Here is a 21,163-nt window from a genome sequence, read left to right as displayed (position 1 = left end):
TTGCAGATTCGGAACGAGCTGGAGAAGCACATGAGCTGCAACTTGAAAGAGTTCAAGGAATTCATTGACAACGAGATGCTGCTGATCCTGGGCCAGATGGACAAGCCCTCCCTCATCTTCGACCACCTCTACCTGGTAGGTGGCAGAGCCGGCCAGCCGGACTCTGGAAGAAGCCTCCTGCCCCGGGCGCTGCTTTTGCGGCCTGTGGGTCTTGACTCTCTGCTGTGATTCTTCCAGGGGTCTGAGTGGAACGCCTCCAACCTGGAGGAGCTCCGGGTCTCTGGGTGAGTATCAGGCCTTCCGTCGGCTCGTCTCTCCTTGCTCACCGACAGCCGTGGCTGCGGGAAGAAAGGGAAAGGCTTCCACTCCGAATCAAGTCAGCAACTGAAAGTGTAATGCTGGCTCTGCGATGCTCGGTGGTGGTGCTTAGAAGTTTCCTTTTTTCCTCCCGCCCTCCCTTGCCTTGACTTGGGAACTTTGAGCCTCAAGTCAGCACACCTGGGAGCCTGAGAAAACCGGAATGATTTATGCAAACCGGTGCCGTCCTACCTCGCCAGCGGTGGTTTCCCCAGTTGCAGTTTGAGTATCTGCGACTGGGAAATGGTGACCAGTCTCGCCAACCGCGACCCAAGTATTCACGGTTTGGTGAGATTTTTTTTAGTGATTTAGGGTGTTTTCCTGCAATTTTGGTGGGGGTGGGTGGGTTCAGAGGTTCAAGCCACTCATTCCTCTTGCTGACCCTGCCAACACCTTGTGATTCAAGGAGTCTTCAAGCTATTTTGGGGAGTTCAGATTTTTCCAGAAGTTCAATTTGCTCACTCCTCTTGCATATTCTTAGTGATTTGTAAGGGATTCCGGGTGATTTTGGGCAATTTAAAAATATTTTTTTCTTTGACTTTTTTCGGTCTCTTTTGCGACCGCAATGCCCCATGCCCCCTCATTGATTTCAGTTGCTCGCCACCTGCGAGAGTTTGCCAGAACTGAACCCTCGTGGATGGCGAGGGGTGACTGTAGAAACGGCAGGAAAATAGGGGGAGCGAGTCAGATCTGCTCCGTTTGCCCCCTTTGCGTAGGTAGCAGCATGGAGGTTGTCATAGCGCAGAGTAGATGCGGAATTGGCGATAGTCTCGTTGCCGGGCTGAAGGAAAGAGAGAGAATGGAGCCGCAGCATTTTGGCCTCTCCGCCCCCTGAAAACCACAGTGCTTGGTCTTGATCTGTTCCCGTCTTTGCAGCGTCGACTACATCTTAAACGTCACCAGGGAGATTGACAATTTTTTCCCGGGCTTGTTTGCCTACCACAACATCAGAGTCTACGACGAAGAGACGACAGACCTCCTTGCCCACTGGAATGAGGCCTACCACTTCATCAACAAAGCCAAGTGAGTTGAGGCGCGGAAGCGCCGCTGGTTAACCACAGACCTGTCTGCTGCAGATGCCGAGAATTGCTCCACGGTTAAGAGGAGGCGATGGAGGAGTGCTGGCTGCTTCCGTTTTATTTGCTCCTTAGATTCCTACCTTGCAGGCTCCAAACAACTTACTGCACTTTCCCCAGATACTAATGCTTCCCACAGCACTGACCGCTTAAGTAAGTAAATCGTTTAGGGCAACTTGGGTCCCCCAAGGATGAGAGTTGTGGCTCGACATCTTAAACCCAGGTTGAAGGAACCCAGGTTTAGGGGGTGAAAAGGGCCAGATGAAATAAAAACAACAGGAGAGGAGAGCTGGTCTTGTGGGTAGCAAGCATGACTTGTCCCCATAGCTAAGCAGGGTCTGCCCTGGTTTGCATTTGAATGGGAGACTTGATGTGTGAGCTGAGCCCTGTAAGAGATTCCCCTCAGGGGATGGAGCCGCTCTGGGAAGAGCAGAAGGTTCCAAGTTCCCTCCCTGGCAGCATCTCCAAGATAGGGCTGAGAGAGACTCCTGCCTGCAACCTTGGAGAAGCCGCTGCCAGTCTGGGTAGACAATCCTGAGCAAGATGGACCAAGGGTCTGACTCAGTACATGGCAGCTTCCTACGTTCCTATGACATTGTAGAAACAACATCTGTTAAACATGCACTCAGGCTGCATTGTACACAATCAGTCCCCGGCTCCTCTTCAGAGGACAGGGCTTTCTGCAGGCCACCCTCCTGCTCAGAGGTGGTACAGAATGGGATGGGTGGGGCGGAGCAGTGGAGGTGGTGAGGATGTCCCTTGAGGTATGCCCAAGAGGTGGATAGATCTTCACCCACTACTGCTTTTTAGGGATGTGCACGAATCTTGCTCGAATGGATTCGGATTTGAATTGAACCTCAAATTGATTCGAGTTCAAAACCATCGATTCGATTTTGCCCAAAGTAGAATTGAATTTGTCCAAATTTGAGTGCATTCGCTTAGGCTTTGGGCCTCATCGAATCAATTGGAGTGAATCTCCACTCTGTTCGATGGTTTTGAACTTGAATCGATTAGAGCGAGATCCGTGCTCATCCCTTTGGTCACAAAAAGCCTTCAAAAGCGCATTCCAGGCAGAGCATGCCGCGCACCTTGGAAACCCAAACCGCAGTTCCTCTCACCTTGCTGCAACCTCTCTTCCTCGGCTAGGAAAAACCGCTCCAAATGCCTGGTGCACTGCAAAATGGGTGTGAGCCGCTCTGCCTCCACAGTCATTGCGTATGCCATGAAGGAGTTTGACTGGTCCTTGGAAAAAGCCTACAACTACGTGAAGCAGAAGCGCAGCATTGCCAGGCCCAACGCCGGCTTCATGAGGCAGCTCCTCGAATACGAGGGCATTTTGGATGCCAGGTAAGGCCGCGCCCAGCGGAGAGGGAGTGGACGTTGGCTCTCGCACGGTTTAGCAGTTTATACAGAGAAACAACAAACAAATAAGATGGCTCCCTGTCCCCAAAGGGCTCACAATCTAAAAAGATTGGTGGCGGCTGCTGCTGCTCCCCCCCCCACCTTCTTTCCCCATCGCCCCTCCACCTCCCGCTCTCAGGCTCTTGTGAAGGAGGGAATCGCCTCCCTCCACGTCCCATTTGCTGCTGCCGATCCCACGTGGCAGCGGCAGTGAACAGTTTCACAAGAGCCCGACCGGTGGGAGATTTAAAAAATGTGTGCACTGTGTTTTGCACCACACATTTATTATTTCCGTGTGTGTGTGTGTGTGTGTGTGTGTGTGTGTGTGTGTGTGTGTGTGTGTGTGTGAGAGAGAGAGAGAGAGAGAGAGAGAGAGAGTGTGTGTGTGTTGTGCGCACACACTGCCTTTATGCTGCTGCCCAGAACAAAAAGTGAGCTTTCCACTCACTGATAATAAAAATTAGAGGGAACACTGCTTGCCCGAGGTGGTGTTTTCCACGAGCGACTGGAGCAGGGATCGACAGTTGCCACCCGCATTGGAGGCGCCTCGGCTGCAGTAACGGCCTCCTTTTCTTTCTTTCTTTTCTTTCTTTTCTTTTTCTTTCTTTTTCTTTCTTTTCTTTCTTTTCTTTCTTCTCTCTGTCTCCCTTCCCACAGCAAACAGCGCCATAACAAGCTGTGGAAGCAGCAGTCGGAGGACAGCCTCCCCCAGAGCTTGGACGGCCCCGGCGGGCCGAGCGGCTTCCTGCTGGGGGGCCTGGAGGTGGACCTGGACCCTGCTTGCCAGCCCCCCTGCGCGGACCCCCGAGCGCCCCCGGAAGCCGTGGGCTTCCATTACTGCTTCCGGCGCCTCTCCGACTCCTTGCCCGGCAGCAGGGACTCCTTTTTCCAGGTGGAGGACCTGGAGAGAGACGTGCTCCTGGAAGAGGCCGGCTCAGCGGCTGCCCTGCCCCTCCCGGAGCCCTCGGCCCGGCCCGAAGCAGGAGAGCTGACGGGCAGGGAGGAAGCGGAAGGGCCCGCGGTCGGGGAGAAGGCCCCTGAGGATGGAGCCCTTCCTCGGCTTGGCGGCTCAGAGGAAGAAGGCGGCCGAGAGGAGAAGCCCGTGGAGAGGTGGCAGCAGGAGGAGAGCCGGCTGAACTGCGAGAACCTCAACAACAACAGCAGCAGCAGCAGCAAAAGGAGCTGCCCGGAGGACTTTGAGGTAGGCGTGGGCCGAGCGAAGAGCTGCCCGTGGCACTGCGTGGGCGAGAGGGAGCCCTCTGTCCCCGGGCAGGGCCAGTTTGTGTCCCTGGAGGGCACCCGACATCCAGGACTCCCATCAGTGGCTAGGCTGGCACCGAAGCCGGGGCAGGAAGAGGCAGGCAGGCAGGCGAGGGAGGGAGGGAGGTCTCCCACCCAGCTCCGAAAGCAGCGGGGCTGTGTTGGGGGGCCAGCTGCTCTAGCCAGGCAGGCCGCTTTCTGTGGCTGGCTCAAGCCGGGAGGAGGAAATCCTGACTCATCGGGAGGATGCGGGACGCTGGATGCTTTGACGCTGTTTTTCTCCACCGCTGTTTTTCGCCACGGTGGTGGCCAGGCCTCTTAGAAACCCGGCTCCTCTTCTTCCTCCTTGGCTCTGCGAAGGAGCAGAGTCCGGCTAATTGCTGTAACACTTCTCGCGCGTGCAGTTCTCTGCACCCTGGGGTGGCATCCACAGTCCCGTGTCCACAGAAGCACCGTGGACTGGCCCACCTACCTGACTGGCGGTGACCCTCGTTCTCCCCGCCAGCCTCTCCCTCCGCCTGCCTGGGTCTCTTTCTCGCCCTCCCTCCCTCCCCTCTAGGTGGCGCTCTCTCTCCGAGAGTCCCGGCTTCTGCTTTGGCGGAATACTCTCTGAGCCATTCAAACCCTCCTGGACGGCATATGGCTTCCTACTAATTTATGTAGCCATTCAGGGCTGCGTTGGCCCTCGCCAGAAGTTGGGCTGCTGTACTTTCTGATTGGCAAAGGTGGAACGGGGCTTCCCAAGGAGGGGCTTGGACCCCAACCCTCCCCGATCCTGTCCCCAAGCTGGGCTGCCTCTGACTATGGCAGGCTCTGCAAACCAGTTCCGCTCGTGCTGAGTTTGGCCTTCCAGTTAGGATGGACTTCTTTGCCTTTCTCTTCTTCTCCTGATTCATCTGGGGGTGGGGGTGGGATGAGGCTGTCTTTGGCTTGCTGAGATTCCAACGGTCTGGACAGGATGGACCCTTGTTTGGCTTCGACGCTTCAGAGTCCATCCTGAGCAGTTCTGCTCCACTGCCCAGCAAGCCAGAGACAGCCCACCAGGCCTGATGGATGCCCACCCTACCTGCCTTGTGTTCCCAGGCAGGCAGCAAAACCAGGAGGGCCTGCCAGGTTCTTGGAGGGCCCCCATAAGTAGCAGGTGGGTACCCCCCCACTTGATGGGTCACAGATTGGGCCCCATCCCAGCATCCTGTTTCTCACACATGCAGATTTAATCAGTTGATTGGCAGCTTTAGGGCAGTGCTTCCCCACCGGGGTTCCTCCAGGTGTGGCTGAACTTCAACTCCCAGCACCCCCAGCTACAATTTACAGGGGATGCTGGGAGTTGTAGTTCAGCCACATCTGGAGGAACCCCTGGCTTAGGGACTAAAATGCACATCACGAATGGACTCAGATGTCTTTGATCGGGTGACGTAGGTCTGTCAGAACTCTCCTTTCCTCTGAATTTCCTCTCTTGCCCCTTTTCAGCACGACGCCATCTTTGGAATCCTCAGCAAGGTGAAGCCTCCCTACAAGTCTTGTGCCGACTGCATGTATGCCTCCACCGGCGTCTCCGCCACCGAGGCCTTTGGAGAGCCCCGCGAGGGCCCGTGTCCAGTTCCTCCATGCCCCAGCTCCACCGTCTGCACTCAGCCCTCGTTCCTCCCGCACGGCGCCCCCGCCTTTCTGGAGCAGACCTTTTGCGAGTCCTCTGCCAGGGAAATCCGCAGAGCGAAAACCCACAGCTTGCCTTCGGTGCTGGCAGCTGGGGACGTGCCGGATATCGAGGCTGGTAAGCCCGCCGCCGGCTGGCAATGTGAGACTTTGGAGAAGGTCAGAGACCTGCCCAAGACGCCCGCCGGGGCCTTGCCTGGCCAGAGGCATTCCCTCTGCGAGAAGAGCCTCAGTGAAGTGCCGAAAGAGGACTCTCCGCCGAGGAAAGATCTCCGGCAGACGAAAGACCTGAAGTACTTGCTGTTCAGTAAGGAGTTGGAAAAGCCAACCGCCAACAGTTACTTAATGCAGCATCAAGAGTCCCTCCTTCAGCTCCAGAAAGCCGGCTTGGTCCGGAAGCACACCAAAGAACTGGAGCGCCTGAAAAGCCTGCCGCCCGAGACGGCCGTGCAGGCCCGGGAGAGCCCCGGCGGCCTGGCAGACGCCACCATCCCCGAGGAGAGCCAAGAGCTGATGGCCCACGAGGGCCAGCTCCCTCTCCTGGGGCCGCCGCTCTCCGTCCCTGCAGATGCAGAGCTGGACGCCCAGAAGCTGCAGAAAGCGCTCCTCGTGGGAGGGGTCTCTCAGAAGACCTCCACGCCCGTCCTGTGCAAAACAGACCACATGAGCAGCTTCACGAAGGACTTCCTCAAGACCATCTGCTACACGCCGTCGTCCTCGCGGAGCTCCAACCTGACGCGGAGCTCCAGCAGCGACAGCATCCACAGCGTCCACGGGAAGCCCGGCCTGGTGAAGCAGCGCACCCAGGAGATCGAGACCCGGCTGCGGCTGGCCGGCCTGACGGTCTCGTCCCCTCTGAAGCGCTCCAATTCTCTTGCCAAGCTGGGGAGCCTCGACCTCTCCTCCGAGGACTTGACGAGCGACGCGGACCTCTCTGCGCTGACGGACTCGAGAGAGGCTCAGCCCAGCCGTTCCTCGGGGCCCTGTGATCATCCCCGGGCCCCTCTGAAGGACACGGGAGCAGGCGCCAAACTCTTGGCCAGATCCACCACGGGGCAGTTGAGGAGCATGCTGTGGATGGGGAAAAGCTGACACACTTGTAACCTTTTTTTTAAAAAAAGCTGTTCCTTTTATATTGGTCTCCGCTAAATGCAATTTTAGCATCTTAAAAAAAAAAAGAAGAGATTGCTCATTCCCGTTCCGTGCTGTAAGCGGAGGGTAGGACCAGGCCGTGGGGTACTTTCCGACAAGGGCAAAGAAGCCTGAGAGAAAAAAGCACGCAAGGCGCCGGCATGTAGAGCGTGGATTCCTGTTCCTCCACAGCCGTATCGGGGCAGCATCGCTTCGTACATTCTCCACACCTCCGAGTCGCGCCCTCCCCCCCATTCCCTCCCCCCCCCCGGTAGCTTCAGCTGAACAGAAGTTTAATCTCCAAGAGACCCTGGTGGAAATCGCCCAAGAGGGCAACAGTAATTGCTACCTCCATGTATTTATATAGTTGGGTCTTTTAAAAAATCTTGTTCTGAAGTTGATTTTTTTTAAAAACCGAGAACAGTCATTTGTCAGTTAACGCTTGCCATTGCTGTCTGTAAAAGCTTGATCAAAAAGATGATCAAGATTCCGCTTCGGTGGGTTTCTTTGACTGTCTGGACGACGGTTGGGTCGCTTCTAGTGCTGTGCGCAGGTGCTGTGATGCCAAGCCTTCTTCTCCCAGAGAGGCGTCTCCTTGGTCAGGTGATCGGGCTGGTGTGGAGCTGTTCCGTTCGTACCGATGAGGTGGTGACCAAGAATCCTTGTAGATCTCTTTGGTTCTAACATCCAGAACCAAACATGGCGTGCTTTCTTCAGCTTGCCGCAGAGATAAGAAAGTTGTGGGTCATCTCAGGAATCCATTTCTGGCCTGTGGACCATCCAGGCCGACGGGGTGGTTTTTCTCTCCTCTCTTGTTTAGGTGCCATGGGCCTGGGCAGGGTAGCAGAGCGGACGAAGGGCTCTTCTTGGCTTTGGGGGTCCGTGTCTCGTCTGTGGTGTGATGGGGCAAATGTTACTTGAAGCACTTCTTCTTTTCAAAGAGGCTGGGGGGGGTGTCTTTGGGGCCAAAAGCCGAGGTCTCTCTTGGTTTGGAAGCACTTCCCAACAAGGGCAGCTGTGTGGCGTCAGCCGTGTTCAGTACGGTGCGAAGGTCCGGGAAAGATGGGCCTTTGATCACTCTTGCTCCTACACTGGAGTTAAATTCCTCAGCACCAGCCACAAGGAGACACTATTGGGAACCCCCAGACCTTTTCGTAGCAAGCAACACATCACAGCAAGGGTGCCAGCAGCTAGCCAGTTTCCAGGCTGCGAGCCAGACTTGAGTGCCAAGGAGGACCGGAGCACTTCCGATATTATTTCGGAGGTCTTCCCTGGCCATGACAGCCACCCGCCCCTCCCATCCAAACAGCCCACCCACGGCCCAAGGGGTGATTTCCTGGCTCCGGGCGGGTAGGCAAGTGCTTCTGGCGAACCAGTATAGCTTGTGCTGCCTTTCATTGGTTGCGTTTGCTTAGGGCAGCCAAGACTATCTGGGGGTCAGGCTGCGGGGGGAATCACAGGATCGCTACTTGAGGCCCTGTGATGATCATAGATCCTTTTGCAAACCCATATCCTTGACCTGCTTTCCCCAGTCGGTGGCGAAGCCGCTTGCAGCTCTGGGGGGCGGGGGGGGGCACGCAAAAAGACCTCCCACTCGGGGGTGGCACGGTCCTCTTTTCAGAGGGGAGAGCCAGGGCACAACTTTCGGGACTCCTTTCTCTTTGCAAAGCACGAGGAGGCAGCTGGGAGAACCCGTGCCCAGGTGCGTTCGGCCAAGAACACCGTCCCTTGCCTGGGAGTGCGGGGCAGGGACAGACCAGGAAGGCTTGCATGTGTGTTCGGAGAAGTTCCCGTTCCCAAGTTAGTGGGAGGTTTCTCTTCCTCTCCCAAGACAGAACAATCTCGGATTGTGTACATCTGGGGCTCTCTTCCCAACAATCTTAGATGACAAATACTCAATGTGAAAAATCACTGCTGCAGTTGAACACACATTCCTCTGGACCCCACCGTGTGTGGGGTGTGTGTGTGTGTGTGAGAGAGAGAGGAGTATATTTAGACGAAGGCATCTGATGCCAGATTCAAGCTCTCTGTACTGTACTGATTTTTGTGTCAAGGGGACACTTAAGGCGGTGGCAAGTTCTGACGGGCTGATCGGTTAATTTCTGCATTTGAAAATGTTGCCATGGGTCGTGGCTGGCTTCAGGGAGAAGAAAAAAGTGTCTGTGTTGGGAGAGATGTGGCAGTTTACCTGCGCACAGTGGTTCTGAAGGAGCAGAGTGCATCCTGTTTGGGGAAAATTCAAAACAAAACCCGTTTGTAGTCCATGCTAAGAAATGCCGAATCGGTTTCAGAACCTTCTCCTGAACTGTGCTATCCTCAGACGATCAGCCTGGGAGTGCTTTCTCCCAGCAGCAGGATCCTTGTTTCTGGGTGGCAGAGTTCTGGCCAGCTCGCCCTTGGCGCATCTGCTGATCGGCAGCTCAGCGCACAACCAGCCCCTCCCATCACCTCTGGCTATGTTGATTTGGGGTTTAGGGGTTGGTTGTGCAGAGCGACTTCATATCTAGCGTGTCCAAGTACTGTATTTTATTTATTTCCTTATCTTATTGAATTTCTATACTGCCAATGTAGGTGGTGTACAGATTCGGACATAATATAAAATATGAAACATTTTAAATCCATAAAACAAATAACAATCACAGTCGATAAGAACACGATGAAATTTCAAAAATCAGATTTCAGTTAAAAGCCTGGGGAGATAGGTCAGTCTTCAGGGTTGTCCCCCTGGAGGCTCAAAATATCCTCTCAATATGGCCAGAACCCGATCCGAAACTGCCCCCGGGAGCTGGACCTGCTCTGGTGTGGCAGCGGGTGGCCGGGATGGAGCCTCAACTTGATTGTTTTCATCGCAGGCGGGGGGCAGAGGCATCCAGCACTGCCGCTGGGGGTTGTGGGGGCGGAGAGGGGGGCTAAATTTATGATAACCTACTGACGACAGGTGTCCCCCTTTGGGAGGTGATGGCCTCAGGTGCCCCGCTTCGGGTCCATGCCCGCAGCATCCTCACCTGTGCCTCTCTGCAGGCATGTGATGAAAACATTGTAGATGGTGTTTTCAGGGCTGGAGATCCTTGTAATACGCAAAGCAAAATCCATTGAGTGTTCCTTGTTTGGTCCCCTGGTGAACGTCCGTCTGGTTGGTGTGCTCTCTGTCTTCAGAAGCTGTCACATGTGGGGTTTTCTCCAGGTTATCTTCAACCCGGCTTGCCAATACATCTTGGAAACAGGACATGAAGGAGTCCAGTCCAAGGGTTCTGTTTACTCCTACCTCTGCTGTGCCGCTTGTGAACAGAGAGAGGAAACCAATCTAGAAATGCCCCTCCAGGAAGGTCGGGCACTTAATCTTAACAATATGAGGAGCCCTCTTGTGACCTGGCAGACTTGGCTGCTCTGAGAGCCAAATCCTGTGGTCCTCTGTCTCCACTTGCGACTTCCGTTTCCAGGGAGTTCTTGCAAGCACTAATTGCATGGGCCAATATATATTTTTGTTTCTTTTGGAAGGTGGCTGTGTTTGATGCTCTCTTCCTGTTCAACTGAAGGTCCAAGCCTGCTTTAGTATATCTCAGGTCTACATTGAACGTCAAACAAACAAACAAAAACTTTTTAAAGCCAATGGAAGCATCTACCCTTTAGCATGCCATTTCCAGGATATTTCTTTTTTATCCCCAAGTAGCAGAACTTTGTGCAGACTGATGCTTGAAAAGGTAGCTGCTTTATTTTCTTCCGTATCGGTGGTAGAGAGGTTTCCCCTTTTCTTTTTCTTTTATCATTGAGTGCCTTGCAAATGGTTTACAAATACTGTGTATTTATGTGAAGCTCTTGTTCTCATCTTAGTACTTTGGTAATCATGGTGCCATTATGGTACACATCATGCTTGCATCCTTGGGTGATCCTCTCCATTTGGAATTGCTAACCGGTGTCATTTTAAGAAGCTGTCAGGGATGGTTTGAAATTTGTTTTTAAAAATGGCTGTCCTCATACACCACTGTGGGATTAATCTATGCAGACACCGAGGGAACCTCAGGTTTCCCAAAGGTGGAGAAACCTTTGCCCTCTCCACCTGATGAAAATGGAACCTGGACCTTTGTGCCAACATGCCTCCCAGCTAAAAATAAAATAAAATAAAATAAAATGCACAAACCATTGAGACGAAATGCTTCCTGAATGCTTTTCATAAGAAGCCCCATCTTGGTTCCGGTTTCTTGCTCCGCTTGCTTCTCAGATAATTGCAACGTTTTTGAGTTGCAAATATAGGTTGGCTTTTTTCGCCAGAAGGTAAATCAAAGCCCATGGATGAGCCCCTGTTTCTAAAACTGGGGGTTGGTCCAGACACTGGCCATGTGGGATGGGGCCCCAGGACCGTACGTACCCCCCCCTCCCCAAAAAACGGAGAGAGACGGAGGCAAAAGAGTGCAGGAAGGATGACTGAGATCAATCAGGTCCATGTTGATTCCTGCGCGGCTTAGGCTGAGACGTGTGCTACTTCATAAATTGGCAGACGGATGGGCACGATCCCTCAAAGTGTGGTACCTTGCCGCAAAGATGTCGGCTATAAGCGAGCCCATCCGCATCTCCACGGGGGGTATCGGTGAGAGACCGTGGACAGAAATTGGCCACAACAGACTGTGTTACTGACTCCTTGTTTTCTCAACTCTGATTGTGTTTTATATTTAAAGACGCAGGATTTTTTTTTGTACTGTACATTCACAGTAGGGGGATGCATAATGCACTTTTGTTTTTGTTTTTTTTGTTTTTTACTTTTTGTGGGTAAAAGTGTACTGTATTACGTGCTTCTTGTGAGGAAACAATTAAAACAAAAGGTTGTTTACAAGTTGGGTGTTGGCTGTTTTTTAGAGCGATTGTTGGAGGCTCAGAGTTTTGAAGACACGTTTCAGTCACATAAAAGCAGCGGTCAAAGAGGTCCACGGAAGTTCCTAGCCGTCAAGAACTTTACAAAGATACTTTTGTAAAATCAATCAGACCAGCCAACCAACCAGTCTTTATTACGGTCATAGACCAGCATAAAGTATTAGGGGTGGTTACATATTACATGAAGACTAGCTGAGCTGCGTACATATACCCAGGTGGGTCCCTCAGGGCACATAGGCAGCCTGAAAGGAAGTGACGAGAACGGCTTCCTTCCAGTTTACGAACTGGTCTCGAACACAAATCTCACTCTTCCCCAAGCTCCTATCTGTGCAGCTGTTTGTAAGCCGAGCAAGGACCAGCACTTTCGAATCTCTCTTGCCCTTGCTGCCTTGCTTCTGGAACCTGAGGGTGGTAGGAAATTGCACCAGGCATCTTCATTATTTATTTGGATATCCATCTTCTGCTCTTCCTCCAAGGGAGGTGGAAGTATCGCTGAAAGAGCATCTTACTATGAGGGAAATAAGTATTGGATCCCCTGCTGATTTTGGCCGTTTGCCCTCTGACACAGAAATGACCAGGCTGTAATTGGAATGGTAGGTTTATTGTAGCTGTGAGAGACAGAATAACAACAAACCAACCCTCAAAAGCCCAGTGCCCAAAAGTCAGCGATGGATTTGCATTGTAGTGAGGGAAATAAGTATTCGATCCCCTATCAACCAGCAAGATTTCAGGCTCCCAGGTGTCTTTTCACTATATGCAGGTCACGAGCGGAGACGAGGAACACCCTCTGTAAGGGAGTGCTCCTAATCCCAGCTTGTTACAGTACCTGTATAAAAGACACCTGTCCATAGAAGCAAGCAATCACTCCGCTTCCAAACTCACCACCATGCCCAAGACCAAAGAGCTGTCGAAGGATGTCAGGGACAAGGTTGTAGACCTGCACAAGGCTGGACTGGGCTACAAGGCTATCGCCAAGCAGCTCGGTGAGAAGGTGACTACAGTTGGCACGATAACTCGCAAATGGAAGAAACACAAAACAACTGTCAATCTCCCTCAGTCTGGGGCTCCAACTCTCACCCCGTGGAGTTGCAATGATCATGAGAACGGTGACAAAGCAGCCCAGAACTACACGGGGGGAACTTGTCAATGATCTCAGGGCAGCTGGAACCATAGTCACCAAGAAAACAGTTGGTAACACACTATGCCGTGAAGGACTGAAATCTTGCAGTGCCCGCAAGGTCCCCCTGCTCAAGGCAGCACATGTACAGGCCCGTCTGCAGTTTGCCAATGCACATCTGAATGATCCAGAGGAGAACTGGGCGAAAGTGTTGTGGTCAGATGAGACCAAATCGAGCTCTTTGGCATCAACTCAACTCGCCGTGTGTGGAGGAGGAGGAATGCTGCCTATGAGCCCAAGAACACCATCCCCACCGTCAAACATGGAGGTGGACACATTATGCTTTGGGGGTGTTTTTCTGCTAAGGGGACAGGACACCTTCACCACATCGAAGGGACGATGGACGGGACCATGTACCGTCAGATCTTGGGTGAGCACCTCCTTCCCTCAGCCAGGGCATTGAGAATGGGTCGTGGATGGGTATTCCAGCATGACAATGACCCAAAACACACAGCCAAGGCAACAAAGGAGTGGCTCAAGAAGAAGCACATGAAGGTCCTGGAGTGGCCCAGCCAGTCTTCAGACCTGAATCCCATAGAAAATCTGTGGAGGGAGCTGAAGGTTCGGGTTGCCAAACATCAGCCTCGAAACCTTTCTGACTTGGAGAGGATCTGCAAAGAGGAGTGGGACAACATCCCTCCTGGGTTGTGTGCAAACCTGGTGGCCAACTACAAGAAACGTCTGACCTCTGTGATTGCCAACAAGGGTTTTGCCACCAAGACATCTTTTGTGAAGGGATCGAATACTTATTTCCCTCACTACAATGCAAATCCATCGCTGACTTTTGGGCACTGGGCTTTTGAGGGTTTGTTTGTTGTTGTTCTGTCTCTCAAGCTACAATAAACCTACCATTCCAATTATAGCCTGGTCATTTCTGTGTCAGAGGGCAAACGGACAAAATCAGCAGGGGATCCAATACTTATTTCCCTCACTGTAGGTAGGTCCCAAGTTCACTTCCTGGTCTCTCCAGGTAGGGCTGGGAGAGACTCCTGCCTGACACCTCAAGAGAGCTGCTGCCAGTCAGTGTAGACAATCCAAAGCTAGCTGGACCAGTGGCTTGACTCAGTATGCAGCAGCCTCCTAGGTTCTTAACCCCAGTCAAAATGCATCCTGTGCGTGCCCCGTGCAGACAAATGATAGGCGTTCTGGCTCCTTTGCTGTAAATCATCAGTGGATGAAAAACGGACTCGTCAAAGTTTCAGGATGAGTCACTTCTGTTCCATTTTGCGGTGAGTTGGCGCTTGCAGGGTCCCTCCGCCTTTTGCCTTTAAAGGCCACCAGCCAGCCATTCGCTTCCAGCGCCTGGAAAGGGTTTTTTGCATTGCCCGGAATTGTTCTCCTCCTGGAAAGCCACGGCAGGGAAAGAAGTTGTCAGTGTTTATCTTAGACAGAGCAGCAGCAGCGGATCTGGCCAAGGGATGGTCTTGTCCTTGGCGGAGTCTAATTGCCTATTAAAAAGCCGTTAATGGGAAGAAGGAATGCTTTTAATTAAACTTTTGGAGCTGAGGTGACTAGCGTTTGGCAGCCCTGCAGACTGGTCTCGATCTGTGGGTGAGAAGCACGTCTGTACCCTCCATTTTCGCCGACCTCTGGGCGGAGGGGACACCATCATGGCCCCTAGTGAGGAAGTGGGCAAGGCCTGGCTAGCCAAAATTCCCTGGTAGCTCTTGAAGCACAACGTGGTAGACCTCCTGTCGTGGCCAATTGCTACAACCCCCAGCATCCCCCGCTGCAGTGGCCTTTGGCAGGGGGTTATGGGAGTTGTAGTTGACACCATCTGGGAAATCAGAGGGAACGCTGCTTGCATCTCTAGCCTAGTCATTTATTTTGTTTTGTTTGTTTATTGTTGCATTTATATACCGCCTTTCATTAAAAACAATCACAAGGCGGTTTGCAAAAGTTAAAAAGCATACAATAAAACGACAATAAAAGTATTAAGCTAAAAATATCAAAACAAACCAAATTTAAAACCTATAAAATACAAGCATAAAAGCAATACACAGATTAAAAACACATAGAAGCCCCAATAAAACAATGATGGTAAAAGCCTGGATAAAAAGCCAAGTTTTAACAAGCTTTCTAAAAGCCGTGATGGAGTCCGAGGAGCGAATGGCCACTGGGAGAGCATTCCAAAGTCTGGGGGCAGCAACAGAGAAGGCCCTGTCCCGAGTGCACGACAGCCGGGCATCCCTCATTGTCGGCACCCGGAGCAGAGCCCCCTCAGATGTCCTCATCAAGCGGGCAGCAACCCTTGGGAGCAGGCGGATTTCAGTCATCCCTCCTTGGGCCAGGCATAACAGGCAGCCAGAACCCCTGCCTGCCTTTATACAGACCACCTGCTGACGTCGGATCTGGCTGCTTCGTAGCAGCAATCTTGTAACACTAGAACCAGGGGTCATCCCAGGAAACTGACTGCCAGGAACTTGAGGACCGACAAAAGGAAGTATTTTCCCCTCACAGCGTATAATCGGCCTATGGAACTCTCTGCCACAAGATGTGGGACAGCCTACAGCCTGGATGGCTTTAAGAGGAGTTTAGATAAATGCATGGAGGGCAGGCCTGTCAATGGCTACTAGACTGAGGGCTATAGGCCACTTCCGGCAACCTCTGGCTAGCTAGACAAGTAATTTCCCTGCTGTGCTTTGTGTGCTCTGCTCTAAAAATAAATACCATTCTCCAGGCAATCAAATTCTGTGCTAAAGAAAACTTCTGGTGGTGATTTCTTTTATTTTGCATAATTCATTATGATTTGGCAGTCGTGGGGGAGGGCTGAAATGCTCTGTCTGCCCTTGAAGCCTGGCTGCTGCTTCTGTTGCTGAGAGTTCTACAGGCATTACCCAAGTCTTTTCAAGCATACCTCTGCTGCCATAAGGACTAGAAACTTGCTCTTTTAAAAGAAATGAAAGCTGTGGTTCTCCGAAGCTGAATCAGTGTCACATACGGTCCCTTTTCACATGTGTCTTTAGAATTGCAGACTAGACTTGGTACTGAGCTTCTACTGAAGGAAATATTTCTTTCTAATGCGATAAAAAAGGAGATTCACAGGTAAGTCCTTGTTCGGCTAATGCTTCTTCTCTTGCTCTCAGGATTTGCACTGAGCGTACGTTCCCAGCCCAATACTTCCTTGAAATGTTTGCACTGAAAATAATTTTGTTAGCGACAACACCATTAAAACTCAATATGTTCCGTGTTCCAGTTGCTGGCAAGCCTTATTTTTATTTTTTATTTTTTTAGGAATGGGGTTTTTGTGTGTGTGTGCATGAGGATTGAAAGTTTATATCCTGTTATGAAGGTTACCATGGCAAAAGCAGACAACAGTCCGTGTCCAGAGATACTCCCTCTGTTTTGCTCGACGGGCAAGAGAGAGATTTCCTCCGCAAGCAAATTCTTGAACCGGTGGAAGGAAAAACAGCCCTGAAACATACAGACCTGCTTGGGGATCTGTGTTACTTTTTTGTTCCCACTGATGTGGAGGGTGAGATCCTGCTGTAGGTTCCTCAGTCGCCAGGGCTGGTCCCACAGGAGGAGAGAAAACGGCGCGCAAATTGGGACCATCATGTGAACACTTCATTGGAGAGCTGCTCAGAGCCTCTGCCCGTCAGAGGAAGCGATGCTGGTTTAGAAGAGAGTCAGTGTGATGTTGGGGTTAGCATGTTAATAAAACAACCGCCTTCTAAGGCCCATCTAGTCCAGCCTCCTGTTTCCCCCAGACAGTGGCCCACCAGATGCCTCTGAGAAGCCCACAGGCAAGAGGTGAGGGCATCCCCTCTCTCCTGCTGCTGCTGCTCCCCTGCAACTGGGTTGTAGAGGCATCTTGCCTCTGAATCATTCACTCTCAACCTAACCTACTTCACAGGGTTGTTGTGAGGATAAGGATGGGGGGGAACTCTGTGCATGGCTCTTAGGTCCTTGGAGGAGGCAGGGCAAGATAGATAGATAGATAGATAGACAGGGCAAGATAGATAGATAGATAGATAGATAGATAGACAGGGCAAGATAGATAGATAGATAGACAGGGCAAGATAGATAGATAGATAGATAGATATTTATATATTTATATATTTATATATATATATTATTATATATTGTTGTTATTATTTTTGTTTGCACAGTCAGACAGGTGTTGTTGACTGGTTTGTTTTATCCAGGCATCGTGTCCTTCCCAAGGACCTGGGATGGCTGGATTTTATTATCAGTGTTGTTGCTGTTATTATTATAGATATCGTTGCAGAATATAGGCTGTTCCCAGTAAAGTTGCTTTTTGTAATTGGCTGATGGTGATTTCTGTGGCCCCGATGGTGTTGAGGTGCTCTTCAAGGTGTTTTGGAATTGCACCCAGGGCGCCAGTTACCACTGGGATTATTTGGGTCTTCTTTTGCCACAGCCTTTCAATTTCAATTTGTAGATCTTTGTATTTGGTGATTTTTTTCTATTTCTTTTTCTTCTATTCTGCTATCCCCTGGTATTGCTATGTTGATTATTTTGACTTGTTTTTCTTTCTTCTCGGCTACAGTTATATATGGTGTATTGTGTGGCAGATGTTTGTCTGTTTGTAGTCGGAGTCCCATAATATTTTTGCATCTTCATTTTCTTCAACTTTTTCAAATTTATGGTCCCACCAATCTTTGGCTACAGGTAGCTTGTATTTTTTGCAGATGTTCCAGTGTATCATCCCTGCTACCTTGTCATACCTTTGTTTGTAGTCAGTCTGTGCGATCTTTTTACAACGGCTGATTAGGTGGTCCACTGTTGTTGTTGTTGTTTCTTTGAATGTTGAATAAAATATAAATGTTGAATGTTATTTCTTTGAATGTTTCTTTGAATATTCTTTGTTGTTATTTCTTTTCTTTTGTTGTTGTTTGTTTTTGTTGTTGTTGGTATTTCATCCGCTTCTTTACAAAAATGGCACTTGCTGTTTGTTGTTGATTTTTCTACTTTTGCTCTTATTGCAATTATTAATAATAATAATAATAATAATAATTCAATTTCTATACCGCCATTCCAAAAATGGCTCAGGGTGGTTTACACAGAGGAATAATAAATAAATAAGATGGCTCCCTGTCCGCAAAGGACTCACAATCTAAAAAGAACTCACAATCTAAAAAGAAACATAAGATAGACACCAGCAGCGGTCACTGGAGGGGTACTGTGCTGGGGGTGGATAGGGCCAGTTACTCTCCTCCTGCAAAATAAAGATAATCACCACTTTAAAAGGTGCCTCTTTGCCAAGTTAGCAGGGGTTAAATACAAGAAGATGGACTATGGTTCTGGTTTGCAATTAAAAAGCTTTTAAAAACCGCTTTCATTTTAAAGCTCTTAATTCGACTGCTCACCACCGCCGCCCTGGCCCCCAGGACGGATGCAAACCAGGAGGAACCAGAAGAGTCTTAATAACCCCTGAGTAAATAAAGGCAGGCATCCTATTAGCCCAATACAAAGTAGAAAGCAAATTACACAATATTTGCTGGTGTTTGTGGTTGCTGCGGCTGCTATAATGCTGATACTGAGTAAAGAAGGAATATGCCGATAACCCCGGCCACCATACACGGCAGCAGCTTCTTCAAACGCTGGATTTATGGAAACTATTCCTTCAGCCCCCCTGGGGGGACAGCGTGACCTAAATAAAAGGGTTTTCCTTCCTAGGACCAGTTTCTCTGATATTTCTTCCGCTGAGTGTGTACTTTAAACAAAGTAAACTGGGGTATCCACCACCCTCCTGGGCACAAAGGAAAGTGGGCTCTGCATTTGCTGTCCTCTCAAAGGTGTTGGAGAATTTATGGGTGGGGTAAGTGGCCTGGTTAACCACCTTAAGTGGCGCAGCGGGGAAATGCTCGACTAGCAAGCAGAAGGTTTGCTGGTTCGAATCCCCGCTGGGAAACACCTCTATTGGGCAGCAGAAATCTAGGAAGATGCTGAAAGGCATCATCTCATACTGCATGGGAGGAGGCAATGGTAAACCTCTCCTGTATTCTACCAAAGACAACCACAGGGCTCTTTGGGCGCCAGGAGTTGAAATCGGCTCTGTGGGCGCCAGGAGTTGAAATTGGCTTGACGGCACACTTTACCTTTACTTAAAATTTAAGCAGCCTGGAGTAGCCACATAATGGCGCAGCAGGGAAGTAATTTGCCTAGGGAGCAGAAGGTTGCCGGTTCAAATCCCTGCTGGTATGTTTCCCAGACTATGGGGAACACCTATATCGGGGAGCAGCATTAATTTGGTTCTCTCATTGGCGGCTTCAGCATATCATAGAAAAGAAGGGTCACAGTTATGGGATGCTTTGTCTACAGAAGGTGGTCCTGTTGGACTATTTCTGCTAAATTAAGGTTGCCAACTGCAGGACGTCCCTCATTTCAGGGATGAAATGTGGGTCCCTATAGGGACCGCGTTTGTCCCACATTTCGGTGGCAAGGCAAGCAGTGGCAGTCTTCACAGACTGGTAGCAGCTTCTTGCAGGCAGGAGTCTCTCTCAGCCCCGTCTTGGAGATGCTGCCAGGGAGGGAACTTGGAACCTTCTGCTCTTCCCAGAGCGGCTCCATCCCCTGTTGAGGGGAATCTCTTCCAGTGCTCACACATCACGTCTCCCATTCAGATGCAACCAGGGTGGACCCTGCTTAGCTAAGGGGACAAGTCATGCTTGCTACCACCAGACCAGCTCTCCTCCCTTCGTTCTGGGAGCTGCCTGCTCCGGCTTCCCTAGCAATGGCCAGACCTCCCACCAGCACCACCGAGGCCCGCCCGGACAGTTTTCAATGGATCTTTGTTGTCCTATCCCTCTGCTGGGAGTCTTGGGAGGGCAGCCTTACACCTAGCAAGCCATAAAAGGCAAAGAGCGAAGGGAAGCCTGTGGGGTGGGAGTTGGGAAGCGAGGCCTGCCACCAGCTCCCTATTTAGCTGCAATGTCAAATATAAGTCGGTGTTAGGATCTTGAATGCAATCTCTCTCCCCATTTTGGGATGATTTCCAGGAGTTTATTATTAGCAGAGCCTTGATCCAAAGTGTGTGTGTGGGGGGGAATATTTCAGCACCATCATGCTCAGCATTTAAACAAGGGGTTTGACAAGTGTGATGTTGGGGAGGGGTCTTCTTCTTTAGACTAGGCTCCTCTGTTTACCTGCTGGAGACTTTTGACGCCATAGTCACTCACTTCACAATAACATTGTCCTGCAGTAGATGTGCCCTCCCGCACCACCATCTCTCTTGGCCCTGAATGCCTTATCTCCACTAAGCACACTGGAACCAGACAGACCAAGGTCTCAGCACCACCGGACTATCAGCCACACCGCGTCGAAGGAAGGGGCGGTTGGGTGAAAGGGGATTTGCCACTTGGGAGCTTGTCTGTAAACAAAAACCCAAAGAAAACTGGGAACACACGGCCAAGTGTGGGTGCCGATATCCAGTTCCTCTGCAAAAGCCACAGAAGACGGTCGGCCCAAACTCAGATGAGCAGCGATAGCAATCGTGACCATAAATGACTGCAAGAGCAGGGCTGCGAATCATCAGGCCAGGGGGTGGGGTGGTCAGCCAGAAAAGGAAAATCCTTGAAAATTGCCAAGAAGCGTCTTGCAACCTGTTCATGAGAAGAAGAAGAAAAGGACTGGAGGGGAAACGAGTTCGAATGTAGTACTTCCTCCTCCCTGCAAGGTGGTCTGAGGTTTCAAACGGGGGAATTTATTGGACTTTGGATGTAGTTACTCCTACTCAGGTGGGAAAAAAAATCTATGTAGTACATTCTTTCTTTCTCTCTCTCTCTTTTTAAAAAGTATATATGAATTCTGTCCTGGTATAGAGATGGATGCTGTGACTTTACTAGGGATTCTCCACTCTTGACCACTATAATGTTAATAATGCCAGCTCTCGCAAGGCAGTGGTAGAGGTTTCCGTATGGTCTCTGTTTTTGCTTCACCGGCAACCCTACCATTATAAAAGGGACAGCTGATGTCAAAGGTTTCTAAACAGACGGACTTGGCATTTGGGGAAGCGGTTTCTTTCGGCTTTTGCCTGCACACAGTTTGGCTTAAGTGATTCCCACTGCCCGGCGGAGAATGGATGTCCCTGCCTAGCATCACTCTGGGTTCTCGCTTGACAGCAAAGGCACGATGAAAAAGGAAGAGGTTCCTCAGATCAGAAAGACCTCCACGGTCACATGTGATGACTATGTCTTCTTGACCGAAAAGCAAGCTGAACGTGAGGCTGTGAGGAGAAGCAGGTCTCTGGATCTGGACTGTGGCGTTCATGTCT

The 21,163-nt window shown here is 50.8% G+C and overlaps 1 protein-coding gene across 2 annotated transcripts in view; it reads left to right on the top strand.

Moving 5' to 3' along the window:
• SSH1 (slingshot protein phosphatase 1) overlaps positions 1–11,709 on the top strand; it is a 37,925-nt gene extending 26,216 nt beyond the window's left edge. For both annotated transcript variants that reach the window (XM_053280005.1, XM_053280006.1), the window contains 6 exons: positions 7–135; positions 238–284; positions 1,234–1,380; positions 2,580–2,780; positions 3,492–4,035; positions 5,565–11,709. In XM_053280005.1, the coding sequence (XP_053135980.1) occupies positions 7–135; positions 238–284; positions 1,234–1,380; positions 2,580–2,780; positions 3,492–4,035; positions 5,565–6,842 (2,346 nt within the window). In that variant the 3' untranslated portion in view covers positions 6,843–11,709. The remainder of the gene's footprint in view (positions 1–6; positions 136–237; positions 285–1,233; positions 1,381–2,579; positions 2,781–3,491; positions 4,036–5,564) is intronic.
• The last annotated feature ends 9,454 nt before the right edge of the window (positions 11,710–21,163 follow it).

Source organism: Hemicordylus capensis, chromosome 15 (genome assembly GCF_027244095.1).
Source record: "Hemicordylus capensis ecotype Gifberg chromosome 15, rHemCap1.1.pri, whole genome shotgun sequence".
Taxonomy (NCBI): Eukaryota; Metazoa; Chordata; class Lepidosauria; order Squamata; family Cordylidae; genus Hemicordylus; species Hemicordylus capensis.
This window is presented reverse-complemented; position numbering and strand designations above follow the sequence as displayed.